The sequence below is a fragment of the Talpa occidentalis genome, unplaced genomic scaffold, assembly GCF_014898055.3.
Source record: "Talpa occidentalis isolate TD23 unplaced genomic scaffold, MPIMG_talOcc4v2.1 talOcc4.8, whole genome shotgun sequence".
Classification (NCBI taxonomy): Eukaryota; Metazoa; Chordata; class Mammalia; order Eulipotyphla; family Talpidae; genus Talpa; species Talpa occidentalis.
Window position 1 is genome coordinate 65,492,809 of NW_023605194.1, and position 27,654 is coordinate 65,520,462.

Consider the following 27,654-nt stretch of genomic DNA (forward strand, 5'->3'; position numbering starts at 1 on the left):
AGGGAGTAGAAGAACCACACGCAACCTAACAACTCCTCAGGAAAGAAGCACACCACAAAAAGAAAACCACCCCCCAGATTGCAACGACAGTAACTTGGAAGAACTTCTGAGCCTTCCAGAAAGAGAATTTAAAATTGCCATGATTAAAAAAGTGACAGAAGTCATAAAGGAAAACAATGGTCAGAAGAAGGAAATTGAGTCCCTAAAGAAGGAAGTAAAAAAAATGCAGGAGATCAAAGAATTAATGGAGGAACTAAAGAACTCTGGGAAAAGCAATGAAAGCAGAATAGATGAAATGGAAGAACGAATAAGTACTCTTGAAGACACAGAAATAAAAAGAACCAAAACAGAAAAGGAAAGAGAAGTACGAAGGAAAAAGAACGAAGAAAGACTTCGGGAACTATCTGACTCCATGAGGAAAGGAAATATAAGAGTTATAGGAATTCCAGAAGGAGAGGAGAGAGATGTAGGAACAGAGAAAATATTCCAGGAGATAATTGAAGAGAACTTCCCAAATGCGAAGGAGCTGAAAATTGATACACAAGAAGCAAGAAGAACACCAAATTTCCACGACGAAAGGAAAAATACAGCAAGACACATAATAGTAAAGCTACCAAGAATCCAGGACAAGGAAAAAATAATGAAGCTGACAAGAGGGAAGAAACAGATAACATTCAAAGGAAAACCAATCAGGCTGACATCAGACTTCTCTGAAGAAACACTACGGGCAAGGAGAGAGTGGAGGGACATAGTCAACAGACTCCAAGAAAACAGATGCCAACCAAGAATACTCTATCCCACAAAGCTCTCCTTCCTCTATGAAGAAAGAATAAGGACCTTCCCAGACAAACAGAAACTCCGGAATTTCATTACGACTAAACCCCCACTCCAAAAAATACTACAAGGAATCCTAAAGCCAGAACCTCAGAGGGACGAATAACAACGAAAGAAGACCAAAAAAAAAAAAAAAAGTTATTAAAAGAATAAATAAAATCAAAGGAAAGACAAACATAATGGCAAATACAGATGCTAACATATCAATATTAACTCTAAATGTAAATGGACTAAACTCTTCAATAAAAAGACACAGAGTTGCAGCCTGGATTAAGAAACAAAACCCAACCTTTTGCTGTCTCCAGGAAACACATTTAGCTACAAAAGATAAAAATAGGCTCAAAGTTAAAGGATGGAAAACAATCCTACAAGCGAATGGACCAAAAAAGAAAGCAGGAACAGCTATACTTATATCAGATAAAACAGACTTCAAACTCAAAAAAATAAAAAGAGACCCCAATGGTCACTACATTATGATCAAGGGGACAATACTTCAAGAAGAAATAACACTCATTAACATATACTCACCAAACGAAGGAGCACCAAAATATATCAGACAACTATTGTCCTCTCTGAAAACAGACATCAGAGAAAACACATATGTAGTGGGAGACTTCAACACACCACTATCAACAATGGATAGATCAACAATACAAAAAATAAGAAACTAAAGCTCTAAATAAGGACCTAGAGGCCTCCCCGGTGGCGCAGCGGTTGAGCGCTGGGTTGCGAAACTGCCCACGGCCTCTGCGGCGCCGGTTCGATCCCTGGCTGCTTCCCGGCCACCGGAGGAGGGTCCCACATGGCACGCAGACCTCTCCTGCCGTCCGCTGCTCCCCTCAGCAGTGTGCTTCGGTCCTTCTGCCTGCTCTGCTCCCAGCTCTGGCTCTGGTGAATTCTCTCACCCTCCCGCGCTTCTGACTGTACCCAGTGCATGTATAAACAAAACAAACAAATAAATAAATTAAAAATAAATAAATAAATAAATAAGGACCTAGAGCATTTGGGCTTAACAGATGCGCTGGAAGGGATCATGCTCAGCGAAATAAGCCAAAAAGAAAAAGAAAAATACCGGATGGTCTCACTCATAGCAGGAATCTAGAAAACTTAAATAAGGGACCAGGAAAATGAATAACTATAAGAAAGTGAAAATCAAAATCAACAAAAACTATGAACCAGAGACACTTTTGGGGGGGTGGGGGGCGGGAGGGGAGGGATTGGGGTCAGAATGGGTGGTTTGCAATTGTATGGGGGAATATAAAAATAAAATTTATTATTTAAAAAAAATAAATTAAAAAAAAACCTTAAAAAAAAAAAAAACCCAATGAATTCATTTACTCTATACTCTGTCTTGCAGGGACTATGGAAATCTCTGTATGGTTCCAATTTTAGCACCTGCTGCTGAGCAAACACTTCACAGTCTGCTCTTTAGGACTTTGGAACTCAGCATGAGATCCCAGGGCAATGGATGGTCCCAAATGTCCCCATAGCAGCTGAAGGTGTTTCGGCTCATGGAGCATTTTCTTTGCAAGGTGTTGGAGAATGTTTACAAGTGGAGAGAAATGTGGGTGATAAAGGCACGTAGGGATGGATGAGTGAAGCTATGAAACAGGGTAGACACCCATGGGGAAGCTGGGAAGAGGGTGTGAGGGGACATTATGCCATTAATATCTGACCCCAAACCATCATTTATACTCTATCCTATTTTCTACTTCCATCACATGTGACTCAAGTAGCTATGATGCCAGGGAAAGTGCGCATTTAACAGTCAGTCAGGAAGAGCTAGTGAGGCACTTGGGCCTCAGCAGTCAGTTCCCAACTGTACACACAACCCTCTGAGCTTCCAGAAGCTACAGAAAAGGCAAAATGATGTGCTTTTCATATTAAAGTCAACTTTAATCTGACCAACCCGGGTCCTTTTCCATCATGGCCATTGGTGTTTAAATCTGCGTGGGCCCACTGCTGTTGTGTGTCCAGCACACCCCAGGTGAGGAAGGTCAGGGCAGCCAGGGCCCATTGTTGCAATCTCTGCGCACTTGGGGTACTGCGTACCACTATGTAGCCTCCCAGGCACCAGGAGACCCAGGAACAAGATGGGGTTTATTCAGATCCACCATTGGTTACGAGATTGACTTACTTTTTGGCCACAGGCTCCAGAATGCCCTTATTCTGAGTTTATGTCAAAATACAAAGTCCAACATTTAGTTTGAAAACAGAAAGGCTTGGTTTAATACCATTTTGAAAGTTCTCTCTGGTGTGTCATCTATAGGATGAAAAGTACATGAGAACCCATGGGGTTTCTGGCAATGAACATATAATTGTGTAGTCTGAATATCTGTTATCCAAAGCTTATTGTGCCTTTGAGCACTCAATTTTACTGAGGGTAAAAGTCATGCTTCTGACCATCTTTGGTTGTCCAAAAGGAAGAATCTGACTCTGGTGGCACCGCCCGAGGGACAGCGCCTGCCCAGGGCTGAGCTGAGTGACACGCTCAGCAGCAGGGGAGCAGCAGGGGAGCAGGAGGAGAAGCACAGCCCACAGCATCTTTCCTCTCCAAGAGTGGGTCTGTCAGCCCAGGCCAGGAAAAGCTGGGGGAACACAAAGGACAGCCTTTACTTGAACAACCATGGGGGCAAAATTTGGCCTTAGAAGCATGAAATCAGAAGAAAACCGATCTAATCTTCTCAGGGTTCTTGTAGGTTCTCTGATTCTTCCCTGAAGCTGGAGGCGTGAGCGACTGTCCTGGTACACCCAGGGAGAGGAGAGTCACCCTGCACTCTGCCCCTCAAGGACAGCAAGGGCAGAGGACAGCAACTGAGGCCTGGCTCACCCCTGAGCTTCACACAATTCAATCATAAGATGATTAAACACAAGCCAGGCCTCTAGTCATCTCACTGATGACCTCCAGCAAAGAGCAGGAGGGACAGAGAGAGAGCCCAGGGTTTGGGCCCCAGGCTGACCCTGTCCCTGGCTTAGGTCCTAAGCCTTTTGACACAGCTCTGTCCTTGCCAAGTCTGGCCCTCACCCTTCTTACTTCAGGTTCTCTTCTGGCTCCATGGCTGTGGGGAAACACCAGCTAGAAGGTGACTGTGCATGGGCTTGGTTGTGGCCTCCCCGGTGGAGGGGAGGGGTCCTGTGGCCATGCCACCCGCTTGCTCAGGGACAGGCAGAGGCCCCTGGTTAAAGCTGGTGCAGCTTGCCCCGCTCGGTTAGCAGTGTCATGGCCACAGCATAGAAGAGATAGCCCAGTATGAGAAGCAGGGCACAGGGCAGGGGCCCAATGCAGAAAAGAGAGGCCACAAAGAAGGTTAGCAGCAATGACAGCAGCGTCCGGTAGCTGCCCAGGAAGCGCAGGCTGAGCCTGGGACTGCGGACATGACTGGCTGCATGCCTCCGCCCCACAGGGCTCAGCAGGTGCTTGTCTGCCAGTCCGGGCTCTGTAAGGTGGTAGCGACAAAAGCTGCCAAGGAAGTCATCCCGGGAACACAGGGCTGTCATCTGACCTGCAAACTAGAGCACAAAGGCATGGTGGGAGGGGGCAGCAGGCTCGGGGCCAATCTCCACCTGGCCTCTCCACAGATTGGCAGGACTACAAGGGGGAGCTGAAGTGAGGTGCCACTCCGTGGCCTACACTCACCCTTTGGTTGATGGCAGACGACAGGCGGAAGAGCACACGAACCAGACTGGGGATCTCATAGCTCCGGATGGGCTGCAGCTCCGAGTCCCCCTGGTAGTCGATATCAAACCTTCGAAGCCCATTAATGATCTGTAAGTGGGAGGAAAGGCAAGACTCAGGTAAAACCCAGGAAGCCAGCCAGAAAATACACGTTTGCCCACAAACTCAGAGAAGCTGTCTCTGTTTATGGGGGGAAGAGGGAAAATGTGGGCCAGCAAGACCCTGGCAAGGCCATGCTGCCCAGAAGACCAGGCCCCTCCATTATCTTACCTGGTACCGTCCCAGGGGTGTGAGGATGAGTCCATCCTCACCCACAATACAATCTGGGAGCTGTTTCTTTCCATTTTCATCCTGAGTTGTCCCCGAGGCAAGTGTGAGCTGGGCAAGCTGGGCCTCGCTGAGCTATCAGAGATGACCAGCTTTCAGTTTCAAGAAGGAAGAATGGCCTTCACAAACCACTGCCCCTCCCACCAGGCCTCTTACAGTGACAAGGGAACCCAGACATAACGCTGCAGGTACAGGCCTGCATCTCCTGGTCCCTGGCCAAGGGCGTAAGGGTTGTTGGACCAAGACTAGGGCAGGGGACAGTTCTATAGCCCATACACGGAACATCTGGCACAGGTACTCCAAGGCCTTCTCCAGGTACTCGTCTGTCTTGCGAACGCTGTCTTGCCCCATGTCATCCAGATCATTGGCTGGGTAGGAGCCATTTGTGTCCACAGAGCAGAGGCCTAGCCATGACAGGAAGGGGCGGCTGACTGTGGTCTCCCCACACTGGTCAGAGATGGATTTGGCAGTCTGCTTGGCCTGCGTGATGAGCTGAGCCAGGCGCAAGACCTGAGGGGCAGATAGGGCACAGTCAGTCAACACAGGGGGCCTGTCTCATGGTATCTGGCCATCAATAGAGCAGCAGGTAGCCTGCAAACTCCCAGGAGGGTCAGGACAGGTGCCTTCTATATGATGAGAACCTTTAGAAACTAAAGAATGAATATTCTAAATATGAAAACTTTGCAGCAAACACTGTCTTTACTATCAGAAAAAAATTAAGTATCACTGAAAAAATAAAAAAGGTAGTAGGTGTAGTAGCAGTATTTCAACCCAACACCCCCACCCTGGAGTTTGCTGCCCCAGAACTTCAGGATGGCCCAGGGCTCCAGTGGAGTCCCTACTCACTCACCAGTGTCCGGACCTCAGGCCCAAACATCGGGGTGTACTTGCAGTCCTGGCCCTCCAGGCTGTACACGTGGCTCTTCACCTTGAAGGAGGTGTCGGTGACAGCTGGAGGCCAGGATGACAGGAAGCTGCCAGTGAATGTGGGAGCTGTGAAGAGTCGGTGCTGGCGGTGGGGGATGACAAGTTCAGGCTCTAGAAACAGCTGCTCACCTGGAAGGCAGAATGTGAGTATGGATTCAGTTTCCAAGGGCACAGAATACTCAGCTGAGGCTGGCAGGCTTTTTGGGTACTTCCAGAGGTTTCTAAGGGGTTGGGGCTATGCAGCACAGTAGTCAAGCTCCTGGAGCCCTAGCCAGTACAAATAGAAAACTGAAACTCAAAGATAAGCCAGTACCCAACAAAGCTGGCTAAGACAAATGTAACAGGGACCAAGATGCCCCTCCTCCTTCATGGCACATCTGCAATCCCTCAACCCAGCCTGCAAGCCATGGGGAAGACAGGATGCAGCCAGAATCTGCCCTCTGCTCTGCTAACACATACCAAGAACCCCACACCACCCTCCTAGGTCCATGGGGGCCTCTAAGAGCACTGCTTCCGACTGGCTAAGAGCTCACCTTTCTGGATCATTTCAGCCAGGTTGGGCTGGGCAAAGACTTTGGCCACTCGGAACACCATGAGTGCGTTCTTGGGACTGACCAGGTCAGTACGGAGTGCACGGCCCACGAAGCCCACAAAAAGCTTGGTGTACATCAGTAGGTTTTCCTGCACAAAGGGTGCCCTGGGAGTGGGGCAGTATGTCAGGGCCAGACCTACCACTGAGGGCAGGGTCACAGCCCAGGACACTTCATTAGGTCCCAGAATCTCCCCAGCATCCATCTCATGAAGGTGTGAGCAATGGCGGCTGAGGGGTCTGGATGTCGGCAGGGGAGGTAGGAAAGAGGCAGAAGGGACCTCAAACGCCCGAGAAAAATGGACTCCTCCGCCGAGTGAGGCTCAGCCTGAGAAGACCAAGGCTGCCGTGGTGGAGGCTGGCCCTGGTATCGTAGGGGTTCATAGGGGAAGGCACTCAAGGAGGAGGTGCCGATGGAAGGCTGGGGGGCTCTATCACAGCTGGTGAGGAAGGGTTCAGGGGAGCTGGGGGGCTGAATGCGAGCACACAGTCAAAGGGAATGGGGCCAGGGCAGGACAGAGGGAAAGACAGCCACTGATGGTTTGTTTCTGCAGGAGATCGGTGCCAGAGCCCAGGAGCAACACAGCATGGTTCAGAAAGGGCAGCCTGTGCTCCTGGCCAGCAGGACCTTGGAAAGGAGCCTCAGGAGGCCCCACTCAGGCCCCTTGGGTGGGGACAGGGTGGCGAGGCTCACCATCTCTCCGACACAGCCCGGGCCTGACTGTCGCTGCTCTGAGTCTGCTTCTCAGGTGCATACCTCCAGGGCTGCAGGTAGCTCAGCCACATCTCCAGCACCTGGTGAGATGTGTGCCCTGAGGGTGTGGTGACTGGCACGCAGGTGAGCAATGGTGCTTTGGACCAAATCCTTGGGCAGCCTAGGGTCAGGCTCCCTGGTGTGCTGCCAGATTCTGACCTCTTCCCGCGGCCCCACCCGCCCCATGAGGGCACAAAAGTTTCTGGTCATACCCTGATGCCATTTCGCCCTCACCTCAGCCCTGGAAGCAAGAATTACTGAGCTCACTTCTCCCAGCTGAGGGAGCTGAGAGTATTTCAATGTGAGTAGGAACCCATGAGCACTGGCAGCAAGGTTTAAGGTCAAGTCTGAATGAGTTTTTCTGTATCCCAGGGTTAGCCTTGGATATTCAAACAGGCTTCAGAACCTCTGAGAGAACAGCCAGTTCTCTGACCCAAAGGCCCTCCCTCATCAGGGCACAGAGATGAGAGCAAGATGAGATGGGACCACACTCACGGCTCTGAATGACGCGTCGAGGGGCCAGTGGCCGAAGCAGTGCTGCAGGAAGAGATAGAGCTTCTGCTGAACGAACCTGGGGACGGCAGCACTGCAGGGGGAGGAGGAGGAGGGTCACCTTGCAGGCAAGCCTAGAAGCTCCCATCTGCAAAGACTGGCTCTGCCAGGGTGAGCACCAAGCAACCTCTAGGGTTAAGGCCTACTTCTAGCTCCATCCTTCAGAGGAAACTCGAGAAAACAGAATCCTTCCACCAGATAAGGCCCTTCAGAAAAGACAAGGAATGTCCCAAGGACGCAGAGTGCTTCTGAGGCTGATCCAGTGTGGCTCCTATGTGCACCTCATCTCAGCTTGCCCCACTCAAGCTGCCTGTTCTGTCATCGCCAGCTCTCCTCCTGACAGAGGAGGGAGCTGGGGAGAGGAAGAAAGGAGGAGGAAGGAGCCAGCACAGAGCAACCTGACAACTGAGCCACTTCGTTGTGAAGGCACTCCCAGACCAGGCTGGCTCGCTCCACTGCAGAAGGCAAGCTGGAGAGGCAGCCAGAAAAGCAGTCAGGCAGCCCCAGCCACCTCTAGAGCCGAGACTGGGGGCCAGAGTAGGGGTAGGAGTGAACAGACTCACTGTCCCCTCCTGCACTGCCTCACTGACCTAACCCAGCCCGCCCCCTCCCTGGGGGAAAGTCAATGGAGCAGTATTTGTGCATCTACCAGGAAGGCGCCAGAGGCTGGGAGCCCTACACATGCACCTGTACCCACCGTTTGAATTCCTCCAGGGGGCTGGTGGCGTGGGAGTGGGCAGAGGGAGAAACTTGCTCTGGCTTCAGGCTATTGGCAAAGGCGTGCAGGTGCTTGAGCAGCAGGCGTACAACCAGTACGTGTTCTTCTGTGGGTGTGAATGACTCCTAAGGTGGAGAGGGCGGCAGCATCAGGGCCAAGTGGTCAGGTCCCAGGACTGGCCAGGACCCACCCGTCCCCCTCTCCTCACAGGATGTGCAGATCAGCAAGTGGGTCCCTCTGGACCTTTCCGGTGCTTGGCCCCTGGCAGGGAACCTTGCCCTGCTCAGGCTGAGACCTGCTAAGCAGCAGTGAAGCCTGTAATGCACCCCAGACAGCTCCCCGAAACAGACAAATCTGCCAGGTGCTTCCCTGCATACAACAAATCCCACTTTATTCCTTCTGTGGGTGACTCAGGTCACTGGGTCACCGCCGCCAACCCTGGTCCTAGAAGCAGGCCTGCACCCCACCCTAAAACTGGACTCAGGGTTTCTGCCTACCTCCTGAGTGTGGGCAGACAGCGTGCCAGGGCCCTCAGCAACTGCAACATCCACCCTCACACCTGCCCCCTCACCGGGACTCAGCCCAGGGTGGCCCCTCTTCCACTGCTAATGGACCTGAGGTCAGCACAAGCCCCAACACAAGAGCACCGTCCATCTTGGTGGCCCAACTTTTGGTTCACAAAGGTCATGTAGGATCTTTGGGACCCAGACCCAAGAGAAAAATCTGCTTGCCGGCTGATCGGCGATGGAGTATTGGGGTGGGGGTGTTGCTGAGGGAACAGTGGAAGGGTGGAGGACAGCACTGGAAGGCAGGATCTGCTCCCCACCTCCTCACACCAGCTTCAGGCTCTCGAGTGTCCAGGCTGATAAGCTCCTTCCTTACACTCACCCCCGGCCCTCTGGGACCCCAACAAACTTATAAAGAAGCTTTGGCAGCCTCATCCAAATCTTCAGCAATGTTGAGGCCACTCAGGCCATGCTTCCTGGCATCCCTGGGACGCAGCAGACCTGTCACAGAGGATGCTGGGCAGCTGCTACCAGAGGCACCATCCACGCAGGCCTGCCTGCCACGGAAATGCCTCCAAAGGCTGAGGTGACATACCCTGGTGGCTGTGTCTAGGGATGGAACTACAGGGCACAAGGTAATCTTCCAATGCTTTTCTGTATTTTTAAGTCCCAGTGCAATGAATCATCATTTTGAAGAAAAAAGCACAAGATACTTTCATTATAATAATAAAACACCAGGGCCACCTGGGTCTCTCCCTTTCTCATGTCTGGTCCCTTGCCCTGATCCCAGTAACGTCCCTTTGGCTCAGGGTGGTGTCTACCTGGGAACTGGCAAGCCTGGCCCTCCTGCGGAGTTGCTGGACCAGGCTCCCCCCTGCACATCCCCAGCAATCACACTGGTACCCGCTTAGGCTACTTTCCCTCCAGGTTTGTCAAATCAAACTCTTCCAATTTTCCACCCTCCTGAGCCAAATCCCCCTGTGACTTGTGGTTACACCTGCACATGGCCTCCTCCACCTTTTAAGGACACTTTCCAAGATCCCGAGGCACCTCTCCCTGGGCCCAGCTTCCCCGAACTGGCCTCCCAGAGATGTCAGACCCCTGCTCCCCTAGAGGTTTCTCTGGGGACCCTGCTCTTACCCAAGTGAGACCTGTGCCCCACCTGCGCACACTGGCCCTTAAGGACTATTCCCTTCCCTCCTCACTGAGCTGCTGCTCCTGAGCAGAACCCTGTTTTGTGCTGTGCTCCTCACCCGAGCTCAGCAAAACATGGTTTCTGGTCTTGTGTTCAAATCCAAATTCAATGCCGTGTGCTCCCACTGAGCAGGAACTGTACACACCCCCGACCGCAAGCACAGCTCCAGATGCATGTTTCCCCCCAGATTTCCTGGCACTCATCTCATGAATCAGCAAACTCTGGAGACTCCACTGGCTGTGAAGCACCCGACAGGTCGGAACTATACCTCACTGACTTCAAACCCATCCACACACTGCTCATTTCTGCCACAGTGGACCAGTCGCCACGAAGCCAAAATATGCCAGGTCCCCAGTTTGCCTAGGGACGGACCATCATCATCTCTGTACTGAGAGGCCAAGGCCCACATTCTTCCTGCCCCCAGACATCATACACTGGATTGGGCAGGGGAGACACAAAGTCATACTACCCACAAGCCCCAGGGCCTCTGTATCCTCAGTCAGTCACCAAGGAGTACCAGCCCTGCACTCCTGGGAGAGTTGGGCCACCTAGATGTCCACATTATTTCACACCTCTGAACCACGGCCATGCACGGAGTCTTCCAACATACAAGAATGTGTGACATCTAAGCTGGCCTGGGACTTGATTAGGTAGATTCAGCGACCCCACAGTGAGCTATGGTGTTGTGCCTTGCTCCCTGGCACATGACCACACACCCCAAGGCCAGGCTAGACTGCAAAGCTGGAGATTGGGCTGTTCTGAAGCCTGACCCAACACACACACACACACACACACACACACACACACACACACACACACACACACACACACGCCTTACTCTGCTTAGAACTAATTTCTGAATCGCCCCAGCAAGCCCCCAGTCAGACCTTTGCTTTACCACTGCACTGACATGAGCTCTGTGGCTTACACCGCAGAGCAGGGGTGAAACAGAACAAAATGATAACGGCCAGTACTTGGTAGGCGTGGAGGGCCTGGAGGCTGGGTTGGGCAGGGCTGTGGAGGGCGCTGGAGACACTGAGTCGGTAGTGCAGAACCTCCAGCTGAGAGACAACAAAACAGAAACCGAGAGAAGAGGCAGGGAAGGTAGAGAATGAGGATGGGTAGGAAGGGGAGGAAAGGGGTGGGGATAAGGGAGGGAGAGGAGAGAATGGGGAGAGAGAAAAAGGTGAGAATGAGCCCAGAAGTAAGGAGAGAAAACAAAACAAAAACAAAAGCACATCAGTGACAATCCAAACCATCACAGCCCAGCAGCCTTGAGCCAGCGAGACACCACCCTCTCAGCTGTCCAGATGGAGTCCCTCCTGGTGGGCACACTCTTCCACCTGCCAGACAGAGGGACGAACAGACCCTCCAAATCGCCTGGATGTCTGGTCCCCTCCATGTCACTGGAGCCAGATGGCCTCTCCAGCTTCCTGAGGCTGGACCAACTCACTTTCCCTCCAGGAGGATTTTGCTCAGCCCCGACCCTAAGACATGGCACTATGTGCAGGCTGCCAGGAGCCCAGCGTGCCTTGCTGGGACACGCTCCGCTGCCAGCCACCAAGGCCCTGAAGGCCGAGGCTCAGCAAATAAACTTTGGGGGACCCAGTTGCAGACGGAGGCCTCTCTGCCCAGAAAAGAAAAATATTAAAATTCACTGAACTTCTCTGGGTTATTCCAAGGAGAAATTTACCCAACAGAACATGATGTGACCAAGGTCCACACATCAAAGATCCAATCACTGTCCCCTCTTATACAAGGACCGGTTTCCAAAAAGCAGCACGGAAGTGAGTACAGGTTCAGTCTAACAGGTCCCACCTGGTACCCTCTATACTCCACATTCCAGAAATAGTAAAACACAAACACTCATTGATTCTAATTCTGGTAAGATCAGCCTTTCCTACCTCATGAAGACACGCTTCCAGATATATCAGTCCTGTGGCAAGAGTCCAGGAGACTCTGGCCATGGTGATACACATTCAGAGGCAGCTGGAACCCTGAGACTGGACTGCCTGGGACACTGGGATGACGGTTGAGTGGATATGCTGTCTGGTCCCCCACCCCAGGACCCTCCTCCCTACCCCCTAGCAGTGTTGCAGTGTGCTGTGAAGCAAACCCCTGCAGCCAAGTGCAGCCCACAGCAGGCTCAGGGCCTGCCCTGCAAGGACCATGCCTCCTGCCTGAACAGCATGTTTCATACAGGAGAGTCAGAAAGCCCATGCAAGACTGAGGAGACAGGCACAGCCAGAGACACACAGAGCAGGGGTGGGGAGGAGCATGGCAGGATGCGGGTCCTTTGCGCCTTCTCCAGGCCAGACTCTAGGCTCACCTGCAGTTTTCAGTAAGGTACTGGCAAGCACAGTTCCCTGTTGGGTCCTGCCCTAGCCTGTGGGGATACAGAGAAGGCACACAGGGACCTGCAGGGCTGTGGCTGCCCTGACTACTGCCCTTTCAGAATCCCTGCTCAGCAAGATAGGGGTGAGTAGCAATCTCTAGGGAGACCAGGCATGCTGCAGCCAGCCGGCCAGCCACAGAAGGACTGTGGAACCTCCAGGACTTGCTACATCCCTAAAATCAGGAAAACAATGACCCCAGGGCTACACCACAACTGGCAAGGATTTTTGTCTGATGCAGCGCAACAGTAAGGGGCTGGGAATAAAGCGGACATTCCAGGCTGTCTCTCCCTCACTGGTTTTGCTTTCTGCCTGAATATGAATCAAAAAGCAGATCCTTTCTGGTTGGGGACCTCATGGACCTCCCCACTGCCAGTCATTCTGAACAGCTCTCACCCACCCTGAGGTCTGGCCAGGAGGAACCAATGTGGGCAAGGAGAAGCCCCTATCCTGGAAAGGACAGCTCACTGCCCTTTCCCCATGTGCAGTCAGAATCCTCACAGAGACAGAGAGCACAGAGGGCTTTTTAATGATCTACTGCTAAAAATTAAAGTGGGAGCTCAGAAGACAGAATGTACAGAAAACAGGGTAATGCAGTGATGCCGTCCTTGCCTCTCCAAGACCGAGCTTACAAGCATAAGGCTAGGTGAGCCTCTCAGGATCTCAGGGTCACCCTGGAAGCAGGAAGGGCAGTGCACATGCTTTGTGACTCCAGGGGCCCAGGGTGGAGTACTGCCCCTCTCCCCACCCATATGGTACTAAGGATGGAGATGTGGGCTGCCCTGCACTTTAAAAGAGCAATAGTGGGAGCTGTGTCCCAAGTCTCCACATGCCAGAGGACTGTTGTCATAGAACTGGCTGCTGAGATGCTGTAGCAAGAGCAGAAGCACCGCTTCTCCCCAGAATCACAGGGAAAAAGCTGCAGGCTACTATCTATTTTTTTTTTTAAGATTTATTTATACACTATTTTTTTTTTAAAAAGATTTATTTATACAATAACCGGGGTACTGGCCAAATTCACGGGAGGGTGAGAGGATTCACCAGAGACAGAGTGGGAAACAGAACAGACAGACTGACGAAATACACTGCTGAGGGGAGCAGCTGGTGAGACAGAGGAGGTCTGCTCACCATGTGGGTTGCTCCAAGGCTGGCGGAGATCGAAGCGGCACCGCAGAGGCTGTGGACAGCTTCACAGCAATGCGCTCACCTGCCTGCGCCACAAGGGAGGCCCGTATTCCCACTTTTTTTTTTAAATATAGATTTCAGTTCTTTTTTTAAAAAAAATTGTTGCACAGAAGAAATGGGGTGTAGGCCAGAGGTGGGGGGGGGGGGAAGAGGATTCACCAGAGACAGAATGGGGAGCAGAACAGGCAGATGTACACAACTAAGGGGCGCAACATGCGAAGCCTGAGAGGTCTGTTGCTACATGTGGGATAGCTCCTAGGCCAGGAAACCAACTCAGGCCAGCACAGTAATTGTGCTGAGACTTAACCCCTAGGTCACCAGGAAGGCCCTGCTGTCCTCAATTTGAACACATGGATCCCTATTAATTCTTTGGTAAGCCTCAAATTTTGTCTAGCAGTGACAAAAACAAAGTCTAACCAGGAAACTGATGCACAGAAGTCATAGACTAAAGAACTGAGGCTTGATGCTGCCTTCAACGGGGCCCAGGTGATTCAAACTCTTACACAAATATAAATCTAAGTGCCTACTGGCCTCTTACTACCTGGACCAAACTGTTCTACTACCCCGATGAATGCAGGGGATCGTTGGCCCTGGGGAGAGTGAACCCAGGAGGGCTGCAAGGACACAGCTGCCTCTTTACCTCTGCAAAGGAGCCCTGTCCACCCAGGGAAGGCGGTACAGGCAAGGAGAAGGAAGAGACAGGCCACATGCAGGAGGTCATCAGACTCCACCCACTGCAACTCGCTGCCCACAGATGATCTGGAGATTCTAGAGGGCAGCAATAACCGATGGGTGGGTGGGGGCTGCTGGACACCTCCTCAAGAGGAAAGCAGGAGGTGCTGTGATGGTAGAGGGGAGAAGATGTGAGTCCCAGAGACATGGGCAGCTTCCCCACCCCCAGAGCATGAGTGCTACAACTTCATCTGTTCCCGCTGCTAGGGAGCAAGCTCTGGCAGAAGCATGGGGAGGTCCCCAGAGAAGAGAGGCCTCCAGTCCTCAGGGGTGCAAGTCCACCACAGAACAAAACCCGCCTGCTGTTCAGCATCTGAGAGTGAAGGGAGGGGGTTTTCAGCCTCCCTCCATGAGGTCCTTGAAAACTCACTGAACTCAAGGACAAGAAGCAGCAGGTTGACCATGCACACCAGGGTCACTGCAGGAGATGGGAAAAAAAGCTGCAGCAACATACCTTGGCGTGCGGGGACTGCATTTTCTGGTACATCTCCAAGGAATAATGATGAAGCCACATTTCAACAAAAACCTGCAAAAGAGCAGCAGTAGATGGTTAAATGATTTTTGACAAAGATGCCAAAACATTCAGTGGGGAAAGGGCCGTCCTTTCAATACAGGCTCTTTTGTACAGCCACGTGCAAATGAGGAAGTGGGTCTCTTACCTCACATCACATATAAAACATAACTCAAGATGAATCAAAGACCCAGATGTAAGAGTCTAAAGTATAAAACTCTTAGAAGACAGCATGGGGTTGAGGGGGTTTATGGCACTGAATTTAAAAATGATTGATTAGATCTGACTCCAAAAGCACAGGCAACAAAAGAGAAGAGCTAAATTGAACTTCATGAAAATCAAAAAAACCTCACTTTCAAAACACTCTATCAACAGAGTGGAAATGCACGGAATGGGGGAGGATATTTACAAATCACACTTCTGGCTAGGTATTAATATCCAGAACATATTGAGAACTCCTAATATTCAACAACAAAAGCATAAACAACCCAGTTTTTTTTTTTAATGATTTATTTATTTATTCACACAAGAACCGGGGTACAGGCCAGATGTGCGAGGGTGAGAGGATTTACCAGACAGAGCGGGAAACAGAACAGGCAGACTGACTGAAATATACTACTGAGGGGAGCAGCGGGCGAGGTAGGAATGGTCTGCTGCGCCATGTGGGTAGCTCCCTGGCGGCTGGGCTTGAACCCGCGCTGCGGAGGCTGCAGACAGCTTCACAGTGCTGCGCTCAACCGCTTGCACCGCCAGGGAGGCCCACAGTCCAGTTTTAAAAAGGGCAATGGACCGAAACAGACATTTCTCCAACGAAGATACACAAATGACCAACAAGGACATGAAAAGACGTTCAACATCACTATTGGGACAATGCAAATCCAGCCCATGATGAGAGACAGCAGGCCCCCTTATTTGTGGGACCGTGGTGCTTAGAACCTCAGCTCCTGTCCTTTAGATAACGAAGTTTCCTCACACCTCTATATGCGTGATAAAGTAAGATACAAACAATAGTAATTCATCATGAAAAACCGTGACAAAAGTTATGTGATTGTGATCTCTCTCCAAATATTTCTGGACGGCTGGTTCACCCAGGGAAACCAAAACTGTGGCGAACAAGACTGTGGACAAGGGGGACCTATTATACAATCTCATGTTAGATCGGCTACAATCAATAGAAAATAAGGAGTGCTGGCGAGGATGTGGAGAAGCTGCACTCCTTATGCGTCACCAGTGGGAAAGTAGAGGGGTCAGGCTCTGGGAAACAGTATGGCAGTTCCTCAAAAAACAAATAAATAGGGCCTCCCTGGTGGCGCAGCGGTTGAACGCTGGGCTGCAAAGCTGCCCGCAGCCTCTGCAGTGCTGGTTCGCACCGGCCACCGGCGAGGGTCTCACATGGTGCACAGACCTCTCCTGCCGCGCCCGCTGCTCTCCTCAGCACTGTACCTCGGTCTTTCTGCCTGTTGTTCCCTGCTCTGGCTCTGGTGAATTCTCTCAACCTCCCACGCTTCTGACTGTACCCACTGCTTGTATAAATAAATAAATAAATAAATAAATAAATAAATAAATAAATAAATAAATAAATCGTTAACAAAACAAATAAATAAATAAACAGAACTACCGGACATTCCAGCATTTCTAACTCTGAGTATATGCAAAAGAATTAAAAGTCCATAGCAGCATGATTCACATAGGTAAAACATGGAAGCAACCCATGTCTATTGATGAGGAATGGATAAACAAAGTGTACTACATGTCCATACAAAAAATGTTATTCAACCTTAAAGAGAAAATTCTCATACTTGCTACAGCATTGATGAAGCTTGAAGACAACACACTAAGTGAAATTAGTAAATCTAAAAGTAATGCTTGTTTCCATTTCTATAGATACGCAGAGTAATGAAATTCACAAAAACAGAATTAGAATGTTGGTTGCCAGAGACTGGGAAGAGGGGAAAATGAGGAAACTGCTGTTTAAGTGGGGACAGAGTCTCAGTTTTACAAGATAAAAACAGTTCTGGAGATCCATTACACAACAAAGCTTAACACTACCGAACTGCATACTTGAAATACAACTAAGATGGTAAACTTGGTTACATATATTTTCCCATAATTTAAAAAAATTGTTTAGATAAGAAAAAACAAAACAGCATTAGCGTTTTGATCCTGGACACAACTCTCCAGTTCTGTTCCACTGAGTCTGCGTCTGCTGCAAGGGTATGGCGGAAGCCTCTAAAGCTGCAGCGGCCCCCATGTGTGGGTTATGTATGGGGAGAAGGGACACAGTTCTATCTCATCCAATTCCAGGCTATCAGCAAGTGATACTTGTGGCTACCAACACAGCTCCAGACTCCAGTGTTGGAACCAAACTCTCTAAGGCATGCTTGGAAGAGACGACACAGTCAAGTCTGGGAGGCAGCCAGTGCTATGCTCTGGGAAAGAGCCAACCTACACCTGTGGGAGAGTTTGGAGCCCATACAAGGGTAGAAAAGGGGCCCAACTACCCTCCATCAGGGTGCCCTGGCATGAAAGGATGATGGGCTGCTGACAATCTTAAGTAAAGGCATCACAGGCCCTCCCACTCAGCATCATAAACATGCTACCGGGTCTGGGTTTAATATCCACGTGATGGGTATCGCAGGAAACATCTCCCCAGAAAAACAGGAGTGTGTCAGAGAGACAGAGTAGACGGGGGGAACCTCTAGTGAGATGTATGGGAAACTACAAGACTTGGCAATGATTATATCACCAGGACAAAAAACAAAGCAAAACTCTATGGACAAGGAATCCTGGGATGAAAAACACTGCCAGTGACATAGGTTAGACATGTGAGACAAGAAAGAGACAGGAAAGAGACAATCCCTTTGCTGAATATCGTAGCAGGAAAAGACCAACACAGCACCACCCCCAGGACATGGGCAGTCTTTTCTCCAGTGATAGAAGGGGGCTAAGCATTTCTTTCTGACATGGAAGCAGAGAAGAGCTGCCCCAGCTCTCACCTGGAGCAGGGTTTCTGATCTCCAGATTTCATGGGAGGCGGGGTCTGCATTCACAGACGTCTGGTGAGAGATGTGTCGCTTCAGGAGGCTGGTATGGTGGAGGCCGTAGGAAGTGAAGGGCATGGCTGGCGTCCTACGGGAGATAGATAAACAAGCCTTCAGCTCCCACTGCCTTAGCCAAGGGCAATCTGGTCATCAAAACCAATGGTAACACTTACACCTGTTGAAGCACGCAGTGACTCCCACATCCATAATGATACACAGACAGATAAGCAGGGAAGAAAACTCTCCTCTAACACTAGTGCTTACAGTCTCAGTATATCTTCTCACTAAATTCCCCTTTCTGATTAATTTAGGCACTCATTAACACAACTTCACAATTAAAGTGAACACTCCCTTGGCCCAGTGATCAAGCTAACGGTGCAATGCTGGGGCACGTGGACACCACTGGCTACCACTATCGTGCTCCTGCCCATAAAGCCCACCTGGGCCTAATCATGAGGTTAACACCACAGAACCCAAGTCCACAGGATGCTGCACACACCCAGGCTGCATGCTTCAAAGGCGTCAGGCTGGAAAAGCCTGAGGATGGAAGAGGGCTAGAAAGACATCTGCATGAAGCAAGAGACCCTGCACCGAAACCCATCAGGGAAAGGTCAAACCCAAGGGAGTTTTGAGAATTAGATGGTGGTCTGACAACAATACTACCTTCCTGATTTGGATAGAAATGCAGTGATCATGTAGGAGGATGCACTGGCTTTTAGGAAAAAAGACTCTGAAGAGTTGAATGGTAACAGGGTATCATGTATGTACATTACCCATACAGTCCAGAACACACTCTATACAGAGAGGGTAAAACAACGCAAATACCTTGCTGATGGGTTTATTAAGTTCTTTGTTATACCTGGCAACGTTTTGGTAAATCTGAACTTCATGTTAAAACAAGCCAACAAAACTGGGCCGAGAAACCATCTGGTTTCCCAGGCAGAGCTGGCCAAGAGATACCAGGCTACAGGTCCCACCAAGGCCTCAGAGCTGGCTGCGTGCTCCCTCCTGAACAGCCCAATCTGCCTGGACTGCCACAACAGTCTCTTCACCCCAGGATCACCAGCTCAGGCCAAGACCTGGTCCTCTGGTCCACACAAATTCCTACTAATCTTTTTCATCCACTGGTCAAACCTTCTTCATCCTGCCCATAAATCCTTTCTCTCCAGAACCATCAATCACCAACGTTGTCACTTCTTATGACAAAGCTTCAAGTCCCCTGGGACCCTGCTCACCTCCTCGATATGGGTCTTGGATGCCATGTGTGGTGAGGACTGCTACCGGCAGAACACAGCCTATTCCCATACCCACAGTGAGGCCTCCTCAATGTAGCCACAGGGCCCAACCACTTCAGTGATGGCTACTGAAATCCTCCCGTCCCCACCATCCAGTCTGTGCCAGAGCAACTAGGCTGGGGACTCTTAGGCATAAAAAATTTGGGGGGATTTCTGTGACTATAAAGCTGGGGAGATTCTGACTGGCCCAAGAACAGCAGATCTCAGGTCCCCAGCCCTTGGATCTTCCCCTAAAGCCCCTCAAAACTGCTTGATTTTTCTCCTCTTCCAAAAACCCTGAGGAGCCCTGGGCAAAATGTAGAACCACGGCCCCTAAAAGCAATGCACTGACTAGACCACTCCCTCACGCAAGGACGAGTTCTTAACGGTAGCAGCAGGCAAGGACCACTTAAGTACTGGCCAAAGTCAGCAGCAGGGGAACCTTACCTGGGAGCTGGTGAGGGGCTGGGTCCGCCGGGACTGGAGGAGAGTGGGGGGAGCACATTGCCTTCTGTGGGCAGGAACCATGACAGGTACCTGTCCACTAGGATGAAATAGGCACAGTCTGAAGTACGAACATGGAGGGCCCCTGGTAGTGGCTGGAAATCAAAACTAGTGTTAGCATGGGGCTCTAGGCTTGGCTCCTGCTGCCAAACCCAGCAATCACAGGGCCTGATTCATAACACACCATGGGTGATGCTAGGAAAAAATCAACTGTACAGGACCTGATTAGACCTCTTAACCTCAACCAGAATTCAACCCCCCTGAGGATCCCAATCCTGTTTCCATGCCCAGCGAACACCTCCTGCAGGAAGTCTCCCTGATCACCACTTGGGTGGTAAGACAACCTCATATCAGCTGTCAAAGTCTGCCCGCTAGTCTGTGGTCCTCATAAGTGAAACTGTCTATGAGGCAGAAGCTAGAGGAAGAAGGAAAGGACACACAGAAACCAGGTGGGTAGGGAAAAGGAGAAACAAAAGAAGGTAAAGGCCAAAGTTGGCTCCTAGGAGAGTCCAAAGATCCCCCCCAAAAACACCCACCCCCCCACCCCCGACGGGGAAAATTACGGACCAGGCCATGGCCACCACCCACCCCTGGGGACTGTCATAAGGCTATCTGTGCTCAGAGGCAACCCCTCCGTACCTTTTGCGTGATGAGGCTCAAAGCAAAGAAGAACATGTAATACTCGAATGGATCTGATGGCAAATGTCAGAGGCCAAACAGGCAGGGTTGGCGGATCACCCCTCAGCACTGCGCTGGCCACCCAGTTTCCACACCCACAGCTCCCCTACCCACTGGACAAAGGATACTGAGGGCCAGGTGCAGGCCGAGTCCCCCAGCGGGGGGGAACTGAACCTTGTTGTGGTATAGGGGGCTGTCGGGGAGCACACGCTCCTGGATGGACGCCTTCACTGGGCCCTGTAGAGAGGGAGGGGGGCTTGTGGGTGGGTTCGTGCAGAGCCTTCGGGAGATGTGGCCCTTTGTGAAGGCTGCTGAGGAGCAGTGGCACACGGAGCCTGCCATGGGAACAGCACTTTCCTCTGCATAGCAATCGAGCAGGAGAGACTTCACACTCTCATACCATCCTTACAAAGACCCACAATGGCAAGGGCAGTGGTTGTGCACCTGAGCCTCGCAGGGCACCTAACTCCATCTCCTTCATTTCTCATACACACTGAGTAAGGAACCCTTTCATTTGCCCCTGAAGGACTAGAGACAGAAAAACAAAGCAACCCCACACAAGCCAGGCAGTATGGTGCCTTCACTGCTGAAAGAGTAAGAAAAGATCTTTAGAAAAACTGTTGGGGCCTCCCTGGTGGCACAAGGGTTGAGAAGCATCCTATGAAGCAATCTGCAGCCACTGTGGCACGAGTTCGACTCCTGGCCAGCCAGGGAGCAACCCACATGGTGCAGCAGACCACTCCTGGCTCGCCTGCTGCTCCCCTCATCAGTGTGCTTTGGTCAATCTGCCTGTTCTGTTCCCCGCTCTGTCTCTGGTGAATCCTCTCACCTCTGACACCTCTGGCCTGTACCCCAGTTCTGGTATGCACAAATAAATAAATCTTAAAAAAGTATATAAATAAACAAATAAAAAACTAACTGTTGGCATTCTAATTTCTGTTGCCCCTCAACAGACACCATGGCTTTCTCCTGTCCACTCTCAGGGAGTCCCTGCCCATCCACCACCGCAGATATGCAGGGCTCTCTGCCCCAGGCATGGCTCTGACCACCGCGGTTCACTTACTGGTAGGTAGGAGACAGGAAAGTCAAACTTATAGTCTTCAGCTTGGAGTTTATAAACCAGCTTCATCATTGGGCCACTGAACATGAAATTAAACCAAAAAAAAAAAAAAAAACAGGACAAATGAACTGCAAACCACCAGTTTTTGATTGTTTAACTTTGAGAAATAAAGTGATTAAAAAATAGGATCATTATGAGCAAATATCCCGTCCCTCTTACATGACAAACCTACCTACCCAGGGTCTAGAAATTCCATCGCAATGCTGTACTCTACAGGGCTCACGCGCCCCTGCAGGCAGCGGAGGTTCCAGCCGACGAGGACACCATCCAAGCTGCCGAAGATGCTCTCTACCAGCCATGGGAAGATGGCATGCAGCTCCTGAAACAGTGAGCTGGTGAGGCTTCAGAGAAACCAGCTAAAGACCAGTGCCCTCCCAGCTCGTCCTGCACCACACGCTGCCCTCCTCCCTCACTGGCCCTGCCCTCTGAGGAGGTCACTACAGAGTTCAGACCAGACTGGCACCCACAGGGATCTTGGTGCAGTAGCACTGAGAGAGGGGCAGCTTTGGAGTTTTCCACTGTAGTTATGTGGTAGACCAAGCAGTACTGCTTTACATCTGAGCCAAACTAGTCAGTCTGTGATTAAGAGGTTTTTTTTTTTTTTTTTTTTTCATAAACTTCTGATCTGATATGAAAAGAATTCTATTAAAAAGGGTGGCAATGTCCTGCCTCGCTCAGAGTGAGCCGCTAAAACTATGACTTGCTGCTATTTGGTATGAACTCCCTACTCAGGTCAGCTTCCTGGGCTTGCTTATTACAGTTCTTCTTTCATAATGCCAGGTGAGAGAGACATAAATACCTATCTCCAGTATTTACACAACTGATATTTGGGGCGATACATTTCTTTGTTGTGTGGGCTGCCCTGTGCATCAGGGGCTGGTTACAAGCATGGCTGGCCTCCACCCATGTGATGAAAGTAGTGCCACTCCCATGTGACAACTAAAAAGGTCTCCAGACATTACCGAGGGTCCTATGTGGGCAGGAGCACTGTGGTTGCGATGCCCTGGTCTACATGTTCACATGTTTAGATATATCCATAAACGTATGTCACAATACTGGTTCAGGCTTCTGTACAGGTCAGCGTGCAGAGGTGGGAACCAAGGGCTACGATGATGTTTTTCAAAGAGCAGATAAGACATGCTCTCAAGAGACTCTAGCGGGGCTGTCTATACCTTTGCTGGAAAATCCTCGATGACTTTAACCAAGTCTTGACATCGCTGTGCAAAGGGTTTATTTATGGAGTCAGCTTTCAGGCTAGCCTAGAAGACAGAACAAACCCCCAAAGACATAAGCATTTTCACTTAGTGGCTGTTGCTGATATTCTGGCTGAAGTAAAAATGGGAATCAAAGTAGACGAGTCAGATACACACCACTGACCTGGTTCCCAGGACCTCATCTGTTAGGTCATGCATGTGTCAGTGACCTAAAAGATGCTACCAGGAGAGGCTGAGATGCTTTGTTTTTCAGAAAAGTAACCCTCAGACTTGCTTCCCAGTAACATACGAATTAGAAATTTCCTATATGCTAGACCACCTAAGATTACACTACAGTGATCATTAGTGAGCATGCCCAACAAAATGAGAGTGGCAGTGGTTGTAATTAATTTTTTTAAAGATTTGTTTATTTATTTATACAAGCACTGGGTACAGTCAGAAGCGCGGGAGGGTAAGAGAATTCACCAGAGACAGAGCGGGGAACAGAACAGGCAGACGGACAAAATACACTGCTGAGCGGAGCAGCGGGCGTGGCAGGAGAGGTCTGCGCACCACGTGGGACCCACGCCGGTGGCCGGGGATCAAACCGGCGCTGCAGACGCTGCGGGCAGCTTCGCAGCCCAGCGCTCAAGCAGTGGTTGTAATTTAAACCCTCTTAACCAAGGCATCCCTTCTTCAGTAGATAATGACCCAACTGAACTAATTACCTTAAGAAATGAAACAGGGCCACCCCGGTGGCCTAGGGGTTAAGTCTCAGCTCTATAACGGTGGCAGCCTAAGTTTGATCAGGCCAGGGAGCCAACCTACATGGTGCAGCAGACCTCTCCTGTCTCGCCTGCTGCTCTCCTTAGCAATGTAGTTCAGTAAATCCACTGTTCTGCTCTGCACTCTGTCCCTGGAGAATCCTCTCACCCCCTGCACCCCTGGCCTACACCCCAGTTCTTATACGCAAGAAAGGAAATAAGATAGGCTAAAAACTACAGATGATTTCAGTGAAGTGTCGACACTAATCAGAAAGGCAACAGAAAGGGCAGGAAACATTCAGGACAAGAACTAAGGAAATCTACCTGAGGTCAGAGTATGAGAAAAGCTTGTGTATAACCTGACTACAGGAAGAAAAGGTGCCCCTATGCAAATGAAGGAAGATCAGGAAGAAATGCCAAAATTTTACCTAAGGAGCTTGCCTAAGGATATCTAAGGCCTCATCCACCTCCAAATGAGGGTGGAGTCCCAGTGCCTGAGCCAAGGGCGGAGACCTAGGCTATTTTGGTCATGGTTGATCTGATAGTCTCAAGGGGTACACCAAGGAAGAACGCCCTTTCAAATAAATATTTATGAAAAGTATCTTTTTGAAGGTGAAATTATTGATATTTCTTTCACATATAAGTTCTCAGCATCATGTTTAATCCTTAGAGTGCAGTCCTGGTAGGCCCCCAATGAGCAGTATCCCTCATTTCCACTGATGACAAATTATGATTACTGTAACACATCCCATTTGTGTAAGGCTTCACAAGATAGGAAAATTCAGATGTATGTTGTTTTCACTTGCTCCTCCCTACAACCTGGGAAAAGTAATGAAAATGGCATTTGAATCAACTTGTCTTGACTATAAGAAAACCAGGGTTGGGCCTCCCCGGGTGGCACAGCAGTTGAGCGCTGGGCTGCGAAGCTGCCTGCAGCCTCTGCAGCACTGGTTCGATCCCCAGCCGCCGGCGAGGGTCCCACATGGCACGCAGACCTCTCCTGCCGCCTGCTGCTCCCCTCAGCAGTGCACTTCGTCAGTGTGCCTGTTCTGTTCCCCACTCTGGCTCTGGTGTGAATCCTCTCATCCTCCCACGCTTCTGACTGTACCCAGTGCTTGTATGTATGTATGTATGTATGTATAAATAAATAAATAAATCTTTTTTAAAAAAAAAAAAGGAAAAAAGAAAACCAGGGCTCATTGGTTGAATAAACCAAAGGTCCTGCACAAACAGGAGGTAGAGTTGAATCTAAACATTCTACCCCAGTGTCTGGTGTTACTTCTATCACATACCCCAAAAACAGCCACTGAAGAGTTTTTCAAGTCAGTGGCAAGAACTCTCAAGTCTCTCAGCTATAGAACTCTCATCACATTGACACTCACGCAGGTAGCCGATATTTACCAACAAGAAGCTGGGCTGCTGCAGGTGAGGAAACGCCATCACAACCTCCCGTGGAGAGTCTAAAACGGTCGTCTTAGGAAACCACTGTGAAAAAACAAAGACAAGAATTCAACATCTGCCTCACAACAAATACTGTATTGTCTCACAATGCCCACAAGAATGCTTATAGAAAGCAACACGTAGCATTGTCAAGTCTCATGTTTTGCAAAAATGCTATTTTTGTGCAGTTCAGCAGCCAGTTTCACAGCTAAGTATCGGGTGGTTTAACACTTGGTAACTCTTGTATGTGCCCAGCTCAGTCCTATGAGCTTTCCCTATATGTCCTCATTAAATCCTTGTGGTAGGGGTAGCTGTCCTGTCCACTTGCAACTATGCAGGTGCCTCTCTTTTTCTCCTTTTCTTTTTAATAAACCTGTCATTTTAAAATGTTAAAAAAAAAAATCTGTGCTAGGCAGAGTTCTAAAGAGAGCCCTCCCTGATTCCTTCCTATTCCAACATTCATCGTGCTACTGTTCTGAAGGTAGCGTGCAGGTGCAACTATCATCTCAAGTTGGTGGACCATAAATACAGAGGGGTGCCGGCTGACAGGTAGCAAAGGAATGGGGACTTAGTCCAACAACTCCAAGGAACTGCATTCTGCCAGCAACCTGAATATGCTTAGAAGCAGATTCTTCCTGAATGTCTTCAGATAAAAACAAAACTGGTGAAGACCTTGATTTCAGTCTTGTGACAGCCTAACCAGAGAACCAAGCTGAACCTGTACTTCTCACTATATGAGATAGGAAATGGGTGTAATTTGAAGCTGTATATTAGGCAAGATAGAAAATACATCCTCACAATAACACTACAAGATCACTAAGATGAAGAAAAGGGATACTGAGTGGGAGTATCCTCCTTGCCCTCATCTTCTCACAGACAGACAGGTGGACAAGTCCCCTCTGCATTACCTGTGTTCTATGAGAATGAATGATTGGAGGGGAAGAAAGAGTTTCTACCAAAGAGGCCTTTGGACAGAAAATCAGGAGTTCTCCAGATGCCTACTTCTCTGCCCACGCAGGGCAGAAGCTGAAAATAACCACGGTAGAACTGAGCAGAGAGGAAGCACACGAAATCCCACTCCTGGGCTGGGCTGTTACTTGATGCCTTACCTGGGGAAACTCTGCCCCAAGTTCCCAGGAAGAGCACTGGCAGTCTACGTGGGTGGAGAGAAGCTGGATGCAAGGAGGCTGTGTAGACCGTTGCGGGGTTGAGAAGAGACACCCATCTTTGCCATTCGACACTACAAAGATTTCCCTGGTTTTTTCAATTCTTAAGTAAATATTATCAATTTCAGCTTTAAGAAAGACTTAAAAAGCCTCATTCCTGCAACAAATGGTCTAGAGAACATTATACAAGACTCCAAAATTATCAAAGCAACAAAAAGCTCTGGACTATTGCAAGGGACAGAATTTTAGAGATAAGGTGCAAACACCTCCTTGTTCAGACAATGCTTGCACAGGCAGCTACTGAAGGAATGAGGCCAGCAGCGCCTCATTCCTCACGAAAAACTCAGGCAATTTTCCAAGGGAGAGCAGTGTCTCCCACATGCTGTTATCTGACTCTGCCACGGCAACAGCCTGAATCACACCCTGCTGCCCTGTGCACCAAGCCAACTCTTCATCCCTCCATTCAACACCCACTTTCTTCAGTGCCGCTTCGGACCGTGTCTGCGGGTAATTTCTGAGAAAAGCAAATCACGCTACTGCCAAGGCCTCCCTCTAAGAAGCAGTTGCTGTTAACTGCTCACAGTTACCCTGTGAAGTGAGCACCGGGATCGCTGTATTACAGATGAGGAAGATGAGACTCGGAAAAATCGAGACACACCCATATTCAGTCCCGACTTTTCCTCCCACACTGGTTGAACCCAAAGTTCAACTTTAACGGGAAGCCCTTCCTTCTCCAACTCGTTCAACGTACGTTGGCCGAGCTCCCCTCGGGACCAGGTGTGCCAGGCGCGCGGGAAGGTAGAATGAATGCACAGCAGGGGAAGGTGGCATGAGAGAGACGCCAAGGCCCGGCGGAAGAACAGAGACAGCCGCCCTGGAGGTTCGGGGAGGCAGCCGGGACGCGGGATCGTCCTACGCGCGGCTCCCGCCACTCACCCATCGCACCGCTCTCCGAAGAGATGGAAGCCGCCATTCGGCTACCCGGCGCCGAAATGTCGTCATCAAGCTGCGCGAAAGCGTCACGTCTCCTGGCCTGGAGGGAAACACGCTGCTAGCTCTTCCGGCGCTGCCTCAAAGCGTGCGCCCGGGGAAGACACTGGCCGCGTAGACGGCGTCCACCTCCGAGCGCGCGTGCGCGTAAACGCACGCCCTGATGCCAGCGGCAAGAGCGCGCATGCGCGTGAAAGAGGTCGTTGATTAGGCCCTCGGAGCGCGCCCTCTAATGGGGGTGGGGGACCCGGCGCTGAGCAGTTACTGTATTAACTGCTCTTCGTCTCGTACGCATTCATCGCGCACCCACCATACACTGGCCACTGCGCTGGATGCTGCTCCCTGAGCGAGGACGACCAGTGCAGACTGGCAGGGAAGCCCTGACGGCCGGGGGTGAGAGTCTCGGTGGGCGCGGCCTCCCCACGCCTGACCCCGCCCAGCCCACACAACTATTTGAGGCTCGAATGACGGACGGGAGAGTTGCCGGTCCCTGCCCTCCGTGACAGGGCTGCGCCGGGGGCCGGGCGGCGCGCTGCAGCGAGAGGAAGGCGGTCCCGGCCAGTAGAGGGTGCTGCGGGGGGCGGG

At 50.4% G+C, this 27,654-nt stretch overlaps 1 protein-coding gene across 6 annotated transcripts; it reads right to left on the bottom strand.

Annotated features, from left to right (window-relative positions):
- Positions 1 to 2,178: 2,178 nt before the first annotated feature.
- On the bottom strand, positions 2,179 to 27,534 carry SMPD4 (sphingomyelin phosphodiesterase 4). Of its 6 annotated transcripts, none has more exons than XM_037497906.2 (20): positions 27,016 to 27,533; positions 24,875 to 24,958; positions 22,689 to 22,775; positions 21,693 to 21,835; positions 21,460 to 21,535; positions 20,525 to 20,633; positions 20,358 to 20,410; positions 19,662 to 19,813; positions 17,896 to 18,028; positions 14,843 to 14,914; positions 11,053 to 11,139; positions 8,357 to 8,502; positions 7,603 to 7,693; positions 7,048 to 7,148; positions 6,298 to 6,461; positions 5,688 to 5,893; positions 5,114 to 5,347; positions 4,781 to 4,912; positions 4,472 to 4,600; positions 2,179 to 3,422 (listed from the first exon to the last, which is right to left on the bottom strand). In XM_037497906.2, the coding sequence occupies exons 1-20, from the start codon at positions 27,079 to 27,081 to the stop codon at positions 3,225 to 3,227; spliced, it is 2,463 nt and encodes an 820-aa protein (XP_037353803.1). In that variant the 5' UTR covers positions 27,082 to 27,533; the 3' UTR covers positions 2,179 to 3,224. The 6 variants fall into 6 exon arrangements, with proteins under 6 accessions (XP_037353803.1, XP_037353800.1, XP_037353802.1 ...); XM_037497903.2 differs by having other exon boundaries at positions 3,380 to 4,344; XM_037497905.2 differs by lacking the exon at positions 27,016 to 27,533 and adding an exon at positions 26,023 to 26,998 and having other exon boundaries at positions 3,380 to 4,344.
- Between the last annotated feature and the right edge of the window lie 120 nt (positions 27,535 to 27,654).